A 19,435-nucleotide genomic window follows, 5' to 3' on the forward strand; every position below is an offset into this window, starting at 1 on the left:
ATTTCACACTTGTGAAAGTACATCTTAGACAAAATGGAATATTTAATACAAGTCTGGGACCAGCGAGAGGTGAGCACTTAAAATTTAAGTGGGCGAGACTACTACCACCCTAAGTGTGAGAGACTCCCTCGCCCCACCCAGGGCCTGGCCCTTCTTTAATAAATGGAATAAGGAGTCCGAAGGATATGTATCTGGGGTCTGGACGGTCTTTCCAAGCCTTAGATGCAGTTAAGCCAGCCACTCCATCCAACCCACTAGCGGTTGCAAAGTGGGAATTTGTTCAACAGGAATTGCCAAGTCAAATATTGTCATATCAAGTTCCCTTCTGACGTGGCAGGTGTCGCCTCCGGAGCACCAAAAACAAAACAAAACACCAGCCCATCAGCGCCCGGAAATGTCTCGCCCCAACTGGCACTAGGCAACTCGCAAAGGGCCGAAGGTATCTAGGCAAAAAAGGCTTCCCCGGTAACATAGGAGCTGATGCCTTTCCTTGGGAAACTCAAGGACCCCACGTGTACGTGCAGCGCATTAAGGGTCAACAGCGGAAACTAGGACTTGGCCCCAAGCTATAACAGCTGCGGCCATCAGCGCGCGCTCCCGGGAAAGACGTGGCGCCCCCGCCGATCGCCGGTTTCGGGAGACGCGCGCCGGGTCCTCAGGTGGTCGGTGTCCGCCCTCCGCGGGCCGCAGCCACAGTGCGGACTTGACCCTGCAAGGGAGAGGGGACGCCGTCCGTCCCCGCAGGACTCGTGGAGCCGCTGTACAAAGAAACCGGAGACATCGGCACCACGAGCAGGCAGGCAGATCCCCGGACAGCCGCGTACTCGAGGACCCCGGTGGCGGCGCGGCGCGGCGCGGCGGGAAGGGGGAAGTTTCAAAGCCGAGAGGTGGCTGCTGGTTGCCGGGGCTCCGGCGAGATGAAGCTGCACTGCGAGGTGGAGGTGGTCAGTCGGCACTTGCCGGCCTTGGGGCTGAGGAACCGGGGCAAGGGCGTCCGGGCGGTGTTGAGCCTCTGTCAGCAGGCGCCCAGGACTCAGCCGCGGCCCCGAGCGGGGGGCGAGCGCGGCGGCCAGCACCCCGCCTGCCTGTTCATTTCCACCCTGAAGGACAAGCTCGGGACCCGCTATGAGGTGCGTGAAGCAGGGAGGTCAAGGGTGGCAGCCGGGCGCTCTTGCCCTAAGCGCCCGACTGTTCCCGAGGCTGGACTCCGTCTTAGGGGTTCCTGAGCGCCCGGCCCCCGAACCCCATGACCACCCGGACCCCGGCGTCTCCCTCCGGACCCCGAGGAGGAAAGATTTTGAGAGTGCACTTCTTATTTTTCTTGCCCATTTCTGCGACTTTGTATTGACAGCCTTGCTGTTTAGTAGTAGATGGCAGCCCCGCCCCTTTAAAGCCTTGGAAATTTCGGCCTGCCGGATTAAGCTATACACGAAGCATCAGTCCAGTTTGGGGGAACTGTAAAATGACTACACTTTGGTTCAGTAGATTCTGTTTCTCCCACAGGCTTTTCGCTAGTTTTGTCTGTTTGTTGGTTTGTTTGTTTTAAGGCTTTGTGGGGGTGTGTCTAAGGTCATTAGACTAGATTAGTACAGTAGTAAAGCAGTAATGCTTGGGTTACATCTTGATGTTTTTATTAAAGTTATTGGTTACTGCATCTCTCGCTCTTTTTTTTTTTTTCTCCTCAAATGTTTGATTTCCTAAGTCTTGATTTGTTAGGTCCAAGACTTTTTCATATCTACCTAGGAGTAGTAAACCCTCCAGAAGAAGTTGGAAGTTGAAGTAGAATTTTTTGAAATAGAATTTTTAAAGTTCAAGTTTTATAAAATCCTTTTACGTTGATTATCAAGCATGTTATTTTGTGAAAATGACTGGAATACCCTTGTGCCTACTATAATAAAATTGGGGCAATTCATCACCCACCATTGCATCTGACTCTTGACTGGATTTTATACAATTTCTGGGATTATTTCCCTTACAGTGTTGTACTCCGCAGTGAATACTCATAGTTGAGGAAAGGAGTTATTGCTGTTTCATTCAGAGCCACGTAAATGTTTGATGTGAGTAGTTGAAAGTCTAAATAATTCTCCCCCTTCCATGGAATCAATTCGTATAATTTTTTGAATTAAAAGGACTTTAGAAATCACTCAAATTTTAAAGATTAGAAAACTGTTAGGTGACAAAAGCAAACTCATAACCAGAATTGGGTCTCCCTTTTTTCCCTGTTGTCTTCCCTAAAACCTATCTTTTCATGCCCAGCTTAGGTACTGCCTATTTTCAGAGTCTGTTATGATCTCTCCTTTAAAACTTTTACTGCACTACTAGTCAGTAGCTGACCTAACCAAAATTTTATTGTAAACTGCTAGTTGAAGACTTACGGTGTGCAGGGTGCCGTGCTAGATACTGTGGGAAATTAAACCTGATTTAGTCACTGTTTTTCCAAGACTAGAAAGGGAGAAACAGAAACCACCACTTATAAAGGTGGGCTATGATAAGTGCTGTAATAAAGGTAGAAGCAGAGTAGTATAATATCAAAAATGAGGTCAATTCTGATTAAAGTTCTTGAGAAAGTTTTGTAGAAGAGGTGGTGCCACAGGGCTTGGGACATAGTAGGTGTCAAGTAAACATTTATTGGTTGAATTAAAGTGGTTTTGTCCTGGGCCTTGAAGAGTAGGTATTAGTGCTCAGTATGGAAATATCTTGGGGCTCTTTCTTACAACCCTCTACTTTTCTGTCCTGACTTCAGCTGTCATCCATTTGACTGTGATTTCCAAATATGTTCTTTAGCTAGTCCTCTCTGTTAACTTCCAACTTGAGCCAGCTACCTACTGGAAATCTTCACTTGGATGTGTAGCAGTATTTCAAACTCAAAATATCCCCAGATTAATTTTCCTTGCCACCCCTAACCCTGCTTTTCTGACAGTCTTCTGCAACCCTTTAAGTAGTATTCTGCCCCATCCAGGCACCTTAAAGCCTTTCCCTCCCCACATCCAATATATTATTGAATTCTTTCAATTCTACTTCCTAGGTAGCTTTCATATTTTCATACCTCCTTCCATCCCAGCTGTAATCTAAATCACCATTGTCCCTTGCCTGGCTAGTTTCTGAAAGGATCTCCCTACTTCTACCGTTGTCTTTTTCCATCCCATTCTCCCTGTCCCAAAGTTCATTCTTACACTGTAGTTAAAGGAAACTTTTCCAAATGTAGACCTAATCATGTTCCTATCTTAAAGTCCATTAGTGGATATCACTGTTCTTAGGATAAAATCCAAAATTCTTAAGATGGTTTACAAAATCTTTCACCATCTCATCTCTGTTTGCCTCTCCAGGCTCACCTGCCTCTTTTCACTGGATCTTTCAGGCATACTGAACGCCTTTCAGCTCCTCACAGTTACCAAGCTCTCTTACCTCCAAGGCTTTGAACACATTGTTCCATCTTATTGGTATGCTACCCCCTGTGTCTTCCCCCAGTATCTTCAGTTGCCTAACATCTCTTAATCCTTCATTTCTTACCTTTAAGGTCACTTTCATACCCCTTTGCTAATAAGGTCTTACAGCAGCCTGTACTTCCCTTCTTTTAATATTTGTTATGCTTGTAATTACTTGTTTAATAACTGTCTCTTATGAGATTGCCAACTTGATTAGTGTAATTACCATGCTGGTCTTATTTACCACTGTTGTCCCAAGCCCCCTGTCATAGTACCTGGTACATAGTGGCTTCTCAATAAATAGTTGTTGCATTGAAGTCTGAAGCAGAAGCAACATTAGTCATTAAAAATTTTTGAGCAGCTACTATGTGTCACTCACTTTTCTGGCTCCAGGGAAATAAAGGTGGACAAAGGAGACAAGATTCCTGTTTTCACTGAGTTTATATCTTGTGGGAGGCATGCCCACCCCAGGCTAATGGGCTGAAGTTAAGAAGGCAAGTAACTACTATTGGCAATGGGAGAAAAGAAGCATTCTTCTCAAACACAGGGGTTTCTGTTTTCGAAGAATAAAGAGTTACCGGACAGGGAGAACAATTACGTTTTTTTTTTTTTTTGGCTGCATCGGGTCTTCGTTGCAGTGCGCAGGCTTCTCATTGCGGTGGCTTCTCTTGTTGCGGAGCACGGGCTCCAGGTGCGTGGGCTTCAGTAGTTGTGGCTCGCAGGCTCTAGAGCGCAGGCTCAGTAGTCGTGGTGCATGGGCTTAGTTGCTCCACGGCATGTGGGATCTTCCAGGACCAGAGCTCAAACCCATGTCCCCTGCATTGGCAGGCAGATTCTCAACCACTGCGCCACCAAGGAAGGCGCAGAACAATTATATCTTACCAGAAGCTAGATAAGGAGTGTAAACACCCCAAAAAACAACCAAACAAAAACCTTTAAATTTTAAAACCACAGAACACCCAGACTTAAGGACTAAAGGCCAAACCAAACCTGGCAAGGTGACTGGCACATTCTAGTTGTAATAAATATTGACTAACAGTACCTGGTTTTGTCCTTTTGTCCCATTGGTTTTAAGCAGCTAAAGGAGAACATTGAGCAATTCTTCACCAAATTTGTGGATGAGGGGAAAGCCACTGTTCGGTTAAAGGAGCCTCCCGTGGATATCTGTCTAAGTAAGGTATGGTATTAAAAACATTAATGCTTAGATTGGTTGACTGTAAAGGGAATAGAGGCTGTTTTAGGATCCTGATACCCACATAGCTGAACAGAGACAGTCACTTGCAGGTGTGTTTGAAGAAGTGACGGCAGTTTCCCTGGCATGCATGTATGGCCTCTAAAAGGGCAGAGTCAGTCTCAGAAAAGTTGCCCAGGATGGGAAGGAAAACTGGGTTTGCTTCTGTGCCCAAGATGGAGCCTCAGGGTATTCTTAGACAGAACTCTATAAGGCAGGTGGCACAGGTCTACATTTTGCCAGCTGAATCACAGGTGATGAATCTAAATTTGGTGTTAAAAAAAAAGAATGAAGTACAATTAGAAACACTTCAGGGGGTATTTTACTTACTATAATCACTTTTTAAAATACATAAACCATTAGAATAAAAAACTATTTTCTTCTTTGCCTTATCTCACTTTTTCCTTTTCCCCCTTCCCGAGGGTAGGAGCAGTGATTTGTTCAACCTTGCCGTATCCTTAACCCCAAGCCACGTGCTTTGTAAACATTAAAAGTTTAATAACTGTTTAAGGTATTTGTATTGAATGGAGGTGTTTTGTCCTACCTCCTCCTGTTTTTGTGGTTTTTCATTTTCTCTTGATATTCAGCCTATCTTTCCACTAACTCCTTCTACCTAAAAACAAGCTGAGAGGTCTTACCAATTAAGAAAGTAGAATAGACAAATTTCTGGAAAATCAAGGCTAAATCTATTGGCTCCACTTTCTTGCTATCTCTTTTGACCTCTGCTTTCACTGGTTACTCACAAAACACTGCCTCAGAGATCAGTGATCTCCTTCCTATTTGCCAATCACATTGCCATTATTTCTTATCCTTTTTGAGCTCTGTAGAACTTGACACTGATGACCACTCTGGACCTACTTGCTGGACCTACTTCACCCAGGTCACCAGACTTTCCTCACTCCACTTCACTATGTATACTGCCGCCAAAATAGCTCTTGTCATGTATTCTCAACTCAGAATTCTTCAGTGATTTCCCACAGCTTGATCATTCTATCCTCCTTACCTTGGCATCAAGCTCATCTGTAATCTATCCCCGTACTATATTTCTCCTCTTTTACTGCTCTACAAAGCTCCTACATTCCAACCAAATAGGATCATATACTTAGTTTCCCAAACTTGCTGAAAGTTCACTAGTCCTTCACATATAAACTTTACAAAACTTCTAAAGTATCCTGCAAGTATTAGTTATTTTTATTGATGACTTAGTTCACTTACCAGTTTATTAGTGATTTCTATGTCCAGCTGGAAGCAGTCTCTTGCTTTTGATGTTTTCTAGTACTTTTGGCATTGAGTGCTATTTGGCCTTGCTTTTGACAGGGCCATTGCTTTTCACAATTCCTAGTGTTTGTGAATAACCCCCCCTAGTGTTTTGCAGTGCACCGCACTACCTCATTCTATCTCAGAGGCACTGGAGATTTAGGTCAGTTCATCTTTTCTTTTTTTTTTTTTTTTGACTTTGGTTACTAAGGTTAAGTAACTTTTTTTTTTGGATTATAGTTGATGGGTCAGTTCATCTTAAACCCCAATCTTAAGTGGAATCTTTTCATGCTTTCCTGTTTTATTTTATACTCTTATGGTTCCCCCGTGAACAGTTTTATTTAGCGTATGTCTCTCAATATAATTTTTTCAAAAACTTTTAAAGTTTTTTGTATCTGTATTGAAATTTAGTGAAAATAGAATACTAAAAAAATTTGTACAGCCATTTTCAATAAATGATTGCATGATTTGCATATATAACTTTACAGACTTTGTTTAGGATGGATTAGCATGGATGCATTATCTAAAATGGAATTTATAATTGTACAACTTATTTTTATGTATTCAGGCCAATTCCAGCAGTCTAAAGGGTTTCCTTTCAGCTGTGAGACTGGCTCACAAAGGCTGTGATATTGAGGCACCACTTTTAACCCTCACACCAGTGAAGACTTCAGAATTTGAAAAATTTAAAACTAAAATGGTTATCACATCCAAAAAGGACTATCCTCTAAGCAAGAACTTCCCCTATTCTCTGGAACATCTTCAGACTTCTTACTGTGGGCTTGTCCGGGTTGATATGCGTATGCTTTCCTTAAAAAACCTTAGAAAATTAGACTTGAGTCACAACCATATAAAAAAGCTTCCAGCTACAATTGGAGACCTCATCCACCTTCAAGAACTTAACCTGAATGATAATCACTTGGAGTCATTTAGTGTAGCCTTGTGTCAGTCTACACTCCAGAAGTCACTTCGGAGTTTGGATCTCAGCAAGAACAAAATTAAGGCACTCCCTGTACAATTTTGCCAGCTCCAAGAACTTACAGATTTAAAACTTGATGATAATGAATTGATTCAACTTCCTTTCAAGATGGGACATCTGACAAACCTGCGTTTTTTGTCAGCGGCTCGAAATAAGCTTCCGTTTTTGCCTAGTGAATTTAAAAATTTATCCCTTGAGTACTTGGATCTTTTTGGAAATATTTTTGAACAACCAAAAGTCCTTCCAGTTATAAAGCTGCAAATGCCATTAACTTTATTGGAATCTTCTGCGCGAACCGTACTATATAATAGGTAAGCCTTTGATAGCATCCTGGTATTCTCGTCATCCTCAGAGTAACAAAGTCTTTAACATAGCTTGTGATGCTGTGCACAGTCTAACGCTTTGCTCCAGTGGCCGTCTTGCTGTTCCTTACCTCTGCTTAGAATGCTTTTCCTCCAGAAAGTCTCACAGCTTACTTTCTCTTCAGTTCTCTGCGCAAGTGGCACCCCGGAAAGATCTTTCCTGACTACCCTATCTAAAGTTTTACCCCCCACCCCCTTACATTGCTTGATTTTTTTTGTCATAGGATTTATTGCCTGGAATGATATATTTTTTTTTAACATTTGTTCGTTTTCTGTCAGATATTCTCACTAGAATGTAAGATCCATGAGGGCATGGACTTTGCCTTATTCTCCACTCTTTCCCTTGGGTCTAAAATGTGATATCTATCCCCCATACCTGCAATATGTTAGGGAATGAATGAATGAAGAATGAGTGAGTGAGTGAATGAGTGAATGAATCGATGAGTGACATTGTTTCTCAGAGTCTGGTTCCCTGACCAGCAGCATCAGCATCACCTAGGAATTTGTTAGAGGTGCAAGTTCTTGAGCTTCACCCCAGACCTGCTGAATCAGAAATTCTGAGGGTGGGGTCCGGCTATCTGTGTTTTAACAAGTCCTCCAGGTATCTCTGATACAGTCTAAAAGTTTGAGAACTCCAGTCTGGCATAGTGGTAAAGTGTGGTCTTTGGAGTCAGACTTAGGTGTGATTCCTGGCTTCACCCCTTAGTGTGGCTTTAGCAAGTTACTTAACCTCTTTGATTGAATCTCATCTGTGAAGCAGGAACAATACCCACTTTACAGAGTTGTGAAGATAAATGACCTAATGTAATGGCAAAGCATTTGGCATATAGTAGGACTCAGTAGCTCCTGGTTCTCTTCCCTTGTCTTTGAACACTAACTGCAGTTGGTCATGAGACACCAAACTCCAGTTATTCATTTTATTCAGGCTTCTTTCATATAGGAGTGGAAGCTAAGATGTGAACCAAATTACTATTGAGTGCCTATAAAATGATAGGAACACCATATTTCGAAGAAGAGATTCTTAACTTTTTTTTAGTGGGGAGAGACTCTTAAAAAAAGAAAGAGGGCTTCCCTGGTGGCACAGTGGTTGAGAATCTGCCTGCCAATGCAGGGGACACGGGTTCGAGCCCTGGTCTGGGAAGATTCCACATGCCGCAGAGCAACTAGGCCCGTGAGCCACAATTACTGAGCCTGCGCGTCTGGAGCCTGTGCTCCGCAACAAGAGAGGCCGCGATAGTGAGAGGCCTGCACACCGCGATGAAGAGTGGTCCCCACTTGCCACAACTAGAGAAAGCCCTCGCACAGAAACGAAGACCCAACACAGCCATAAATAAATAATAAATAAATAAATAAATAAAAATTAAAAAAAAAAAAAGAAAGAAATGACAGAAGTTATGGGCCTAGAAAAATGCACACATGAATAAATACAGACTTTTGCATACAACTTTATAATGCTCATAGACCCCACTGAAACCCAAGCCAGTCTTTCCTCTTCACCATCCCTAGCTTAAGAGCTCTTATCCTAAAGCAGTGGTTCTCAAATTTTACTTCACATTTAGAATCACCTGAGGAGCTTCAAAAAATTCTGATGCTTAGTCCCCACCCCAGACTTATTAAATCAGAATGTTTGGGAGGGGACTTCCTTGGTGGCGCGGTGGTTAAGAATCCACCTGCCAATGCAGGGGACACGGGTTAGATCCCTGCTCCGGGAAGGTCCCACATGCCGTGGAGCAACTAAGCCCGTGAGCCACAACTACTGAGCCTGCACTCTAGAGCCCGGGAGCCACAACTACTGAGCCCGCGTGTTGCAGCTACTGAAGCCTGGGCGCCCTATAGCCTGTGCTCCACAACAAGAGAAGCCCGCGCACCGCCACGAAGAGTAGCCCCCGCTCACCACAACTAGAGAAAGCCCGTGCGCAGCAGTGAAGTCCCAACTCAGCCAAAAATAAATAAATAAAAAATAAATAAATTTGAAAAAAAAAAAAAAAAGAATGGGAGTAGGACCCAGTATTTTTTTAATTCCCCAGGTATTCTAATGTGTGGCCAGCTAGGATGAAGAACTGCTGCTTGCTTCTCAAACTTTAAGTGCATTCACATCACCTGGGAGTCTTGCTCAGCAGATTGTGCTGTAGAGACCTGCGGCAGAGATCTGCTTTTTAAGCCTACATTCCAGGCGAGGCTGCTAGTCCATGAACTACACTTTGAATGCAAAGGCTCTAAAAGTAACTAAGGGCTTATTGTTTTAAGGCAGTGATCCTCAAAAGTTGAGAGTGCATCACAATCATGCTTATTGTAACACAGTACTTACTAAAGCAGATTGCTGGTCCCCACCCTCAAGAGATTCTTACTCAGTAAATTTGGAGTGGGGATGAAGAAACTGCATCTATAACAAGTTCAAAGGGAATGTTGATGCTGCTGGTCAGGGGACCACACTTTGAGAACCCCTGGTTTAAGGCATTGACTCTTAACTAGGAGTTGAGAATTACCTATTAAATGACAATACATGTAAGTACCTAGAACAGTGCCTTGTTCATAATAGGTCCCAATAAATACTTATTGGATGTATAAATACAAGTAATTTGCTTCTCTGGCAATTAAAAATCAAATGTTGTTATCAATTGTGGAGGAGTTCCTAAATAATATAGATGAGAAATCCATATCTAGATTTTCTGGTAATATAGGTCCTAGATTCTACCTCAGACCAACTAGTTCAGAATCTCCAGAGATGGACACCTATAGTATGTCATATATTTTTAAAAATCTCCAGAAGTGATACTGATGATTCAGGTTAAGACCACTGATTTGTGAGAAGTCTAAATGGTGTCTTTTGGAAATGTACTGCTCCCGAGTTTCTTGTTCTATGCTTTCTCTGAGACTTCATATGAAAAAAATAATATATTGTACTTATTCAAATTTGAAAATTATGTCCAAATGAGAAATACTATAAATGGTTACTGATGATTTGAAAAGATCATAACAGATTGGCTAAGATGACTAATCTTTACTAAAGTATAATTTTGCATGTTTTCAGCTCCCTTGTTTTAAAAAGAATATAGATCCAAAGCCATGAGAACAGCATCTGTTATCTAGCTATTGATAAATTGTACTAACTGGGACTTCCCTGTAGCAGAGTGGTTAAGAATCCGCCTGCCAATGCAGGGGACACGGGTTCAATCCCTGGTCCGGGAAGATCCCACGTGCTGCGGAGCAGCTAAGCCCGTGCGCCACAATTACTGAGCCTGCGCTCTAGAGCCCGCACACCGAGAAGCCACTGCAATGAGAAGCCCGTGGATCGCAACAGAGTAACCCCCACTCATCTCAACGAGGGAAAGCCCTCGTGCAGCAACAAAGACCCAACGCAGCCAAAAATAAATAAAATAAATAAATATATTTTAAAAAAATTGTCCTAACTACTGGTTATAAACAGAAAGTTATAGTCTATTAGAAAAATATGTGGTAACTTAAATTATGTTGGGTAGAAAGTACAGTTTTTAACTTTCCTGTTTCCTTAGACTATAACCAATAGCCTGGAATGTAAACATGTGGTTTTTAAAAAAATTGTTACTTACACAAGTAATAAATTCTTACATGTGAAAAAATTAAAAATTGCAAACAAGACCAATACCAAATCCCTTAGGAAAAGTAAGCCACTATTTTTGATTTGATGTGTATCTTTTCAGACTTTTCTAATAGGGTTTTAAACTCCAGTTTAAATTATAATAGTAGGTTTTATTTATTTGTTGAAAAAGATCTGAACACCTATTACGTGCCAGCCTAGGTACTAGAGAAACAACAAAGAAAACAGTGTGGGGGAGACGCGCAGTGACGGCGATATGGTTGTGTTTAGCGTGGAGTAGGGAGCTGGGCAGTGGGCAGGCAACCTCAAGAGACTGTCTCTTAGTGTCTTGTAGATGAGGGTTTTGAGTTTGACTTGATTTTTTTTTTTGACTTGATTGGATTTTAATTGTATTGGGCGCCATTGAAATTTTAAGCAAGAGGGTGAATGACTTAATTTAAGCAAGGTTAAATTGCTTACTTGGCTACACAGTAAAACTAATGCCCCAAACAACATGTGTTTGAAATTTGTTTCACACAGTTTAAAATTCCCTTTTGAACACTTGATGCCTATGAGAATATATGCATTGATTGATTTATTTTTAAATTAATTTATTTATTTTTGGCTGCGTTGGGTCTTCGTTGCGGTGCACGGGCTTCTCATCAGGGTGGCTTCTCTTGTTGCGGAGCCTGGGCTCTAGGTGCGCGGGCTTCAGTAGTTGTAGCTCGTGAGTTCTAGAGCACAGGCTCAGTAGTTGTGGCTCACGGGCTTAGTTGCTCCGTGGCATGTGGGATCTTCCCAGACCAGGGCTCGAACCATGTCCCCTGCATTGGCAGGTGGATTCTTAACCACTGTGCCACCAGGGAAGCCCCTATATGGATTTATTTAAATAAATGTTTCTTCACAGATAGAACTGAGTAATTCTCTCATTACCATTTATAAGAATTGTATGACAGAGCCATACGTTTAAATTACGTTACACTGGTCATACAGTATAATTATATAAAGGACAGATGGCCCTTTCATTGTATTCAGTGGGTTATGCTATTAAGTGGCAGTGCTAAAAGATACTTTATGGAGTGGTATAGATCCTCTTAGGTTTACAAAATATGTCATATGCTGTTATCTAGTATATTTTCCCCATTCGTACCAGTTAGGAAAATAAAACAATGTACTGAGTTAATTAAGAGTAATTTTATTTTTCCATGGTTATAATTTCAGTGTCCAGTAATTCATGTCCTAATACATGAAGTTTTGAATCTAGTAACACATTAAAAGATATTTAAAAAATTTTTTTTCCAATAGGATTCCATATGGCTCTCATATCATTCCTTTCCATCTTTGCCAAGATTTGGATACTGCAAAAACCTGTGTTTGTGGAAGATTCTGTCTAAGCTGTTTTATTCAAGGAACTACTACCATGAACCTACACTCTGTTGCTCACACTGTGGTCTTAGTAGATAATATGGGTGGTACTGAAGCACCTGTTGTCTCTTACTTCTGTTCTCTAGCCTGTTACGTAAATTCCTGTGATATGTTAAAGTAATAAGTGATACCACAAAAATATTCCATTTAGTTACACGCCAATTTGGGACTCACTTATTGTTTAAATGTCAAATTGGAGAAAGGGAAGCTTTTCATGGGTTTTGTATCCTTGCTTGAGGGGAAGAATGTGTGTTAGTGTAACATTTTCAATCATTTGACTGTAATATCTTAATTTCATTAAAACCTAATTTTATTGTGGTATTAACTTTTATCAGTTTATTGCACTTGTGTTATTTCAGCCTAGTGTTTCCAGATGGGTTGTGGGGTTATTTTTTAATGTTAAACAGATATTGATCCCAACCACTCTGATCATATAATTTTCTTATCAATTTTCGTCTTGCGTTTCAGTTAAAGAAGTTGAATTTCTGGGACTTCCCTGGTGTTCCAGTGGCTAAGGCTCTGTGCTCCCAGTGCAGGGGGCCCAGGTTCAATCCCGGGTCAGGGAACTAGATCCCATATGCCACAACTAAGACCCAACGCAGCCAAATAAATATTAAAAAAAAAAAAATGAAATTGAGTTTCTGTATGCAGAAAATATACTTTGGACTAATATAGTCTAAACTGTAGTGAGAACTTGTTTGATATGAAACTACATATAAGTTTTTAAGCACTTTTATGTTTTTCAGGTATATTATTCTAAATATATATGGAATTTTATAGTCACTATACATAAAGTAGGAGTTGCTTTGGACAAATAGACTTCAGGTTTTACAAGTTTTATAATATTAATTCCATAATCTTTGTTGTGATTTCTAAGTTTTTTAATTTTTAGGCCTGGAATGAGGTTTTGGGGTTGGGTGGGAGTAGCAGAAAATTGCTTTGACTAAGTTCTGTATTATATGAGGGTGGTTCTTTTTCTGTTCGTTTTAGTCACTTAATATGTTTAAGTTTTTTAATTAAAAAACTGATAGCAATATATCAGCCACAGTAGACCAGCTAAAGGATGATTAGGATTTGAACTAGGGCAGAGGGTATATAAAAGGAACCAACTTAAAAGAATCTTGGAAAATGGAAGCAGAACTGTTTCATTCTCCTCATTCCCACTGTCTTTCAAATCAGCCTCTCTCCTAGATCACTGCCAACAGTGTCAGAACTAGCTTCTGGGAACAAAGGAGGGGAAAGAGTGAAAGTAACTGGAGAAAAATCCTCTCTGTGAACCTAGATTGGGGATTTCCAGCCCAGACTTTATACTGCCTTCTAAAGTTAATTCACTTTTGCTCTTTAAAACTAAGAATTCTGTAATTAAGTATCTTAGGATTTTCTGAACTCATAAATTGGTGAGACACTGCCTAAAAATATTATAAAACAACTATATTAAAACATGGTTCTTTAAAAAATGAAGTTTTGTGGCATAGTTAAAAGTAATTTAGTGCAGATCTGATTTTTACATGTTCCTGTAGAAAGACAATTATTTCTTCATCAATAAATGTAGATATAAAAGTCTGTGTTGGGAATAAGTGCCCACCATGTTATTCCTACACCCTAGCTCTTTGCATTCTTGCTCATCTACAAGCCATCCCCATTGTAAGCCTCTTAGCCTAAAATTCATATACAAAAAGCAGGGTCTTTATTTTTGGCTGCATTGGGTCTTTGTTGCTGCGCATGGCTTTCTCTAGTTGCGGTGAGCGCGGGCTTCTCATTGGATGGCTTCTCTTGTTGCGGAGCTCGGGCTCTAAGCCTGTGGGCTTTAGTAGTTGTGGCTCGCGGGCTCTAGAGCGCAGGCTCAGTAGTTGTGGCGCACGGGCTTAGTTGCTCCGCGGCACGTGGGAGCTTCCCGGACCAGGGCTCGAACCCGTGTCCCTTGCATCGGCAGGTGGATTCTTAACCACTGTGCCACCAGGGAAGCCCACCTTCTTTTTATATAAATACAAGATGCCAATTCTTGTAGAACTAAATTTAAATAATGAATTTGATAAGAGGATGAACCTTAATTCACTTACAAATAATTTACCATTATTTTTTTAATTTAGAGCCAAATTAGGCATGCAATTTTACTTATATTTTAAAAAATACAAAAGATTTGAGTAAGAATATCACTGTATTTATTCTCATACAGGCAATTTTTCTATAACTTCAACATTTTGCTCTCAAAAATAGAAGAACAAAAGATTCCCAAAACTTAGAACTGGATCACTTGGCCCTTTCTCTTCTTATCTCCTCCGAGTTCAAAATGCTTGCATCTCTTAATGGCCAGCATCCGCTTGGACCTGCAGTTGGGCTCAACACATTCAAGCCTCAGTACGATCTTCTTTGTGGTTTTAGCCTTCTTCCGGAAAATTGGCTTTGTTTGCCCACCATAGCCACTCTGCTTCCGATCATAGCGCCTCTTTCCCTGGGCATACAGGGAATCTTTGCCCTTCTTATACTGGGTCACTTTGTGAGGCTGATGCTTTCCACACTTCTTACAGAAAGTCCTTCGGGTTTTAGGTACATTGACCATCTTTGCAGTAGAGGTGTCTTCACGATGAAAACTGTTGTAAAATATTTAAAATATGGCAGCAAACGTTAAACATTTTGAAAATTCAAGTGTTTTATAAATATAGGAAGATAACATTACATAAGTCAGTAACATAATTGCACCAAGTATTCATTTTCCGTATGAGTAAATGCACATATAAGTGCACAGCTTTTTGGAATCCTTAAATTATTGGACCACTTATAGAATGAGACTCACTGAAAAACAGCAAGAGCAGCAGCACAGGGACGCCCAGTACAGTCAGTTTCCCCCCACAAAGTGGGTTCCTTTGGGGCTTAATTTACCGTGGTTGCCCAACAACTAAAGCGTAGTGGTGTGATACCTAATTTTCTTCGGCAGAGAAAGAAGGCCGAGGCTACAGTTTATTTTCGCCTCTCCGCGCACCCTCTCCCTCCATGTTCTAGCTCCCGGGCATGCCTGACTCCGGGCGCGGTGTAGAGCCACCTCCACGGCCCGCCCCGTCCCTTCTCCGAGGACCGCATCAGCCTGGTTTCACTTTTCCCTCCGAAGCATCGTCATCCTTCCCCCAGCAGCCCTGAAGGCTGACGTGTCCCTAATGAGTGCCTCCCGGCCCAGCAACCGCCATGCGGGAGCCCCTTTCCAGAAGGGAGAAGCCCGTTTTCGAAATCCACGAACCAAGGCGGCGGGCCTCGCCCTCCCTCTCCTACCAGGGCCCACACGGCCCAGCCCTGGATCCTGAGCACTGGGGACTCCAGCCGGGATCGCCACCGCCCCGCACCCCGCTTACCTGGAAACCCAGCGTCCACGTTCCTGCCTCGTTCTGCTCACGCCTCACAGGAAAGGGAGGAACGCGCCGGATGTAGGAACTGAGCCTGAGCGACAGCGCTGCGGCCCAATAGGCAGCGGGCGGCGACGGCCGTGCGTCTCCAGACTCGACCGGGAAGCGCCAACCGACGGCCCGAGGGGCGGGGCGGAGGGGTGTGGGCCCGGGGACCGCGGCGCTCGGCGGGCCAGTCGCTGGTTGTCAGGACAGTCGCCGCCGGAGTGGGGCGAGGGTGCGTCCCTCGGTCTGGGACGTCCGGGGCCGCGTAAAGATGAGAGCACAGAGGACGCAGGGCCGCTGGAAGCGCAGGTAACGGAGCCGGGGTGTGGTGGGGCCGCGACAGGCTTCTTCCCTGACCCGTCCTGGATGGAGAGGACCGAGGCGACGCCGAGCCGCGGCTCCTAGCGGCGGGGCCGGTGCCCGAGCTGCAGCTGCCAGGCGAGGATGTGTGGAGCCCGGGCGGCGCGGGGGAGCTGAGAGCCTTCGGGCCCCAGGACCCCCGGGGCCCGGGATGAGTTAGCGAGGACAGCTGCGGGGGCCAGTTCCGACTGCTGCAGGCCACGGCCGCCGCCCACCCGCCCCTTCCGCGCCGGAGCCGCTAGCTCCTTTCCGCGCCCGTCCGCCTGCCTGCGCTCCCGGCGCCGGAGACCATGAGGTTCCGCATCTACAAGCGGAAGGTGCTGATCTTGACGCTCGTGGTGGCCGCTTGCGGCTTCGTCCTCTGGAGCAGCAATGGGCGACAAAGGAAGAACGAGGCCCTCTCCCCGCCGCTGCTGGACGCCGAGCCCGCGCGGGGTGCAGGCGCCCGGGCCGGGGACCATCCCGCCGTGTCCGTGGGCATCCGCCGGGGCTCCAACGAGTCGGCGGCTCCACTAGTCGCGGCGGCCCCGCACCCCGAGGTGGACAACCTGACGCTGCGGTACCGGTCCTTAGTGTACCAGCTGAACTTTGACCAGACGGTGAGGAATGTAGGTAAGGCCGGCTCCTGGGCCCCCCGAGAGCTGGTGCTGGTGGTCCAGGTGCACAACCGGCCTGAATACCTCAAACTGCTGCTGGACTCACTTCGAAAAGCCCAGGGAATCGACAACGTCTTCGTCATCTTTAGCCATGACTTCTGGTCGACCGAGATCAATCAGCTGATTGCTGGGGTGGATTTCTGTCCGGTTCTGCAGGTGTTCTTTCCTTTTAGTATTCAGTTGTACCCCAACGAGTTTCCGGGCACTGACCCCAGAGATTGCCCCAGAGACGTGGAGAAGAATGCAGCTTTGCAGATGGGATGCATTAATGCTGAATATCCCGACTCCTTCGGCCATTATAGAGAGGCCAAATTCTCCCAAACCAAACACCACTGGTGGTGGAAGCTGCATTTTGTATGGGAGAGGGTCAAAGTCCTTCGAGACTATGCTGGCCTCATACTTTTCCTAGAAGAGGATCACTACTTAGCCCCCGACTTTTACCATGTCTTCAAAAAGATGTGGCAATTAAAGCAGCAAGAGTGTCCTGAGTGTGATGTTCTCTCCCTGGGGACCTATACTGCCATTCGCAGTTTCTATGGCGTTGCTGACAAGGTAGATGTGAAAACGTGGAAATCCACAGAGCACAATATGGGTCTGGCCTTGACCCGGGATGCGTATCAGAAGCTGATTGAGTGCACAGATACTTTCTGTACTTACGATGATTATAACTGGGACTGGACCCTTCAGTATTTGACTGTATCTTGTCTTCCAAAATTCTGGAAAGTGCTGGTTCCTCAAGTTCCTAGGATTTTTCATGCTGGAGACTGTGGTATGCACCACCAAAAAACCTGTAGACCATCCACCCAGAGTGCCCAAATTGAGTCACTCTTAAATAATAACAAACAGTACCTGTTTCCAGAAACTCTGACTATCAGTGAGAAGTTTATGGCAGCCCTTTCCCCACCTAGGAAAAATGGAGGGTGGGGAGATATTAGGGACCATGAACTCTGTAAAAGTTATAGAAGACTGCAGTAAAAAAATCACAATTACAAAAGCAAAAGTAGTGACAGTCTTCTATTTTTGATATTTGTCCAAACAGAATATACAATTGAATAAAAGGGTTTAGGAACTGGTTTCTGCTTTAATACAACAACAGAATTCTTGTAAAAGGTGTCCCAATATAGTAATCTTTTCCTTTTATGTCTGATTAAGATTTAAAACACAAGTTTTCATTTTGAGAATTGGGTTTTAAAGCTCAATGTGTATCTGCTAAAGGTAATCATTATTGTTCATTGATAAGCGAGAAGAGGGGAAATTTTATTTAAATTGCATCTATTAATCTTTTTATCCGGAACTTTGTACACTTTTCCACTTTAAAGACTTCTTTTAAGTACAGCAAAATTTATTTTAAATTGTCATATTAGTAAAAAGTATTACAATGAAATTGTTAAGAGTATTAATGGAACAAGCCCAGCTTCACTCTTGACACAGTTACTAGGAAGGGATTGCTTCACTGGTTTTATAACTCGAAAGTTATGTTTGTTAAACACCCTGTCAGAACAGAGTCATTTTCAGTATTAAAGATTCCTGTATTATTGTGTTAAGATTTGCCTGTGCTTTGGAACCTTCATAGAACACACTTTCTTTTGGAATGTATTTGATAGGAAAGTTTAAACACTGTTTTCACCTCAATGTAGAAATACAGTGTTTTTTTTTTTTTTTCTTTTAGTGCTGCCAAAATAAAATACTCATTTTTGCATAAAAAGATTCCTAATCATTTTGCAGAATAAATTTTTACACCAGAATCCAGTAAAGACATTCTACAAGGTTTAAAGTTAGCATTACATATTATCTGTACATTGTATAACTGAGTTTGAAATAAAGAAAACCCAGCTCTTGACAGTGCATCCCTCTGGAAGAAACTGGCTTTCAAATTAGTCAGGCATAGATAATGAGCAGTAAAAAGCTGCTGTGTAAGTGAAGTACAGCCAGAAATGATACAAAGTTCAGTCCTGCCAAAGTGAAACATGTTCTAGTGCCAGCTTTATTTTAACAGAAATCATACTTTTTAAAAGGACAGACACAGTAAATAATAGGAAGCAGGCTTAAAATTTACTCCATATTTAACATGGAAGTTTCCCTTAACAGTATATAATTGTATTCAACCACAAAGATAGACTACTTTCTGTGTAGGTACTGCAATAGTTATTTCAATCTAAGAAAACTGTACCTAATGGACAGTCTCAAAACTATTATTCCATCAAATTAAGATTCCTATTATGGTTGAAAAATGTCATCTACAACGGAGCAAATAGTTCTCTTGCTTTATGAGCTACCTTTATACTGCCCTCAGCCCTCTGGTTCCAGGTTTTACTGGGGTTATAAATGTAAATCAGAATGAACTGCTAGGCTTTGTACCAGTTTTTGGTGCTCTGACCTGACCTCCCTAGTTCAAAGGACTAAAGAAATTAAGTAGTTTCCAGGACTAAGGTAAGGCCAGAGGTTTGAATTAGTAGCTGTTTTTGGAACAGAAATAGATCAGCTCAAGGCCTTGGGGTCAGCGATTAGATCAACAAATATTTTCCTTTCTATATTGTCTTTCATGTTGTCCTAAAATTTTTTGTGAGGAAAAAAAAAATCTATTGAGATTTTCTCCTGGCCTCAAATAAAAATACTATGCCACAAAATTCATAACTTAGCCACTGTTAGATAAATTATCTGCTGCCCTCTTTTAGGTGTTATAAAAGAAATTGATTAGAAAACACTAGCTTTTGTTGTTGTTTTCATGTAATAATATAATGAAGACAGTTTTCCTATTGGAGCAAATTCTTAGGTCATTTTAATTGTCCTGTTCTAAAATTTGT

The 19,435-nt window shown here is 42.8% G+C and overlaps 3 protein-coding genes across 5 annotated transcripts; 2 read left to right on the top strand and 1 right to left on the bottom strand.

Moving 5' to 3' along the window:
• Positions 1-604: 604 nt before the first annotated feature.
• LRR1 (leucine rich repeat protein 1) lies at positions 605-12,533 on the top strand. Of its 3 annotated transcripts, none has more exons than XM_059914172.1 (4): positions 605-1,130; positions 4,501-4,602; positions 6,482-7,203; positions 12,116-12,533. In XM_059914172.1, the coding sequence occupies exons 1-4, from the start codon at positions 918-920 to the stop codon at positions 12,354-12,356; spliced, it is 1,278 nt and encodes a 425-aa protein (XP_059770155.1). In that variant the 5' UTR covers positions 605-917; the 3' UTR covers positions 12,357-12,533. The 3 variants fall into 3 exon arrangements, with proteins under 3 accessions (XP_059770155.1, XP_059770156.1, XP_059770157.1); XM_059914173.1 differs by having other exon boundaries at positions 4,504-4,602; XM_059914174.1 differs by lacking the exon at positions 6,482-7,203 and having other exon boundaries at positions 4,504-4,602; positions 12,116-12,274.
• Positions 12,534-14,374: 1,841 nt separating this feature from the next.
• RPL36AL (ribosomal protein L36a like) lies at positions 14,375-15,679 on the bottom strand. Its single transcript, XM_059914175.1, has 2 exons — positions 15,580-15,679; positions 14,375-14,826 (listed from the first exon to the last, which is right to left on the bottom strand). Exon 2 carries the CDS (start codon positions 14,793-14,795, stop codon positions 14,475-14,477), a length of 321 nt encoding a protein of 106 aa, XP_059770158.1. The 5' UTR covers positions 14,796-14,826; positions 15,580-15,679; the 3' UTR covers positions 14,375-14,474.
• An 81-nt stretch (positions 15,680-15,760) lies between these two features.
• Positions 15,761-18,175, top strand: MGAT2 (alpha-1,6-mannosyl-glycoprotein 2-beta-N-acetylglucosaminyltransferase). Its single transcript, XM_059914171.1, has one exon. It carries the CDS (start codon positions 16,266-16,268, stop codon positions 17,604-17,606), a length of 1,341 nt encoding a protein of 446 aa, XP_059770154.1. The 5' UTR covers positions 15,761-16,265; the 3' UTR covers positions 17,607-18,175.
• The last annotated feature ends 1,260 nt before the right edge of the window (positions 18,176-19,435 follow it).

Source organism: Balaenoptera ricei, chromosome 2 (genome assembly GCF_028023285.1).
Source record: "Balaenoptera ricei isolate mBalRic1 chromosome 2, mBalRic1.hap2, whole genome shotgun sequence".
NCBI lineage: Eukaryota > Metazoa > Chordata > Mammalia > Artiodactyla > Balaenopteridae > Balaenoptera > Balaenoptera ricei.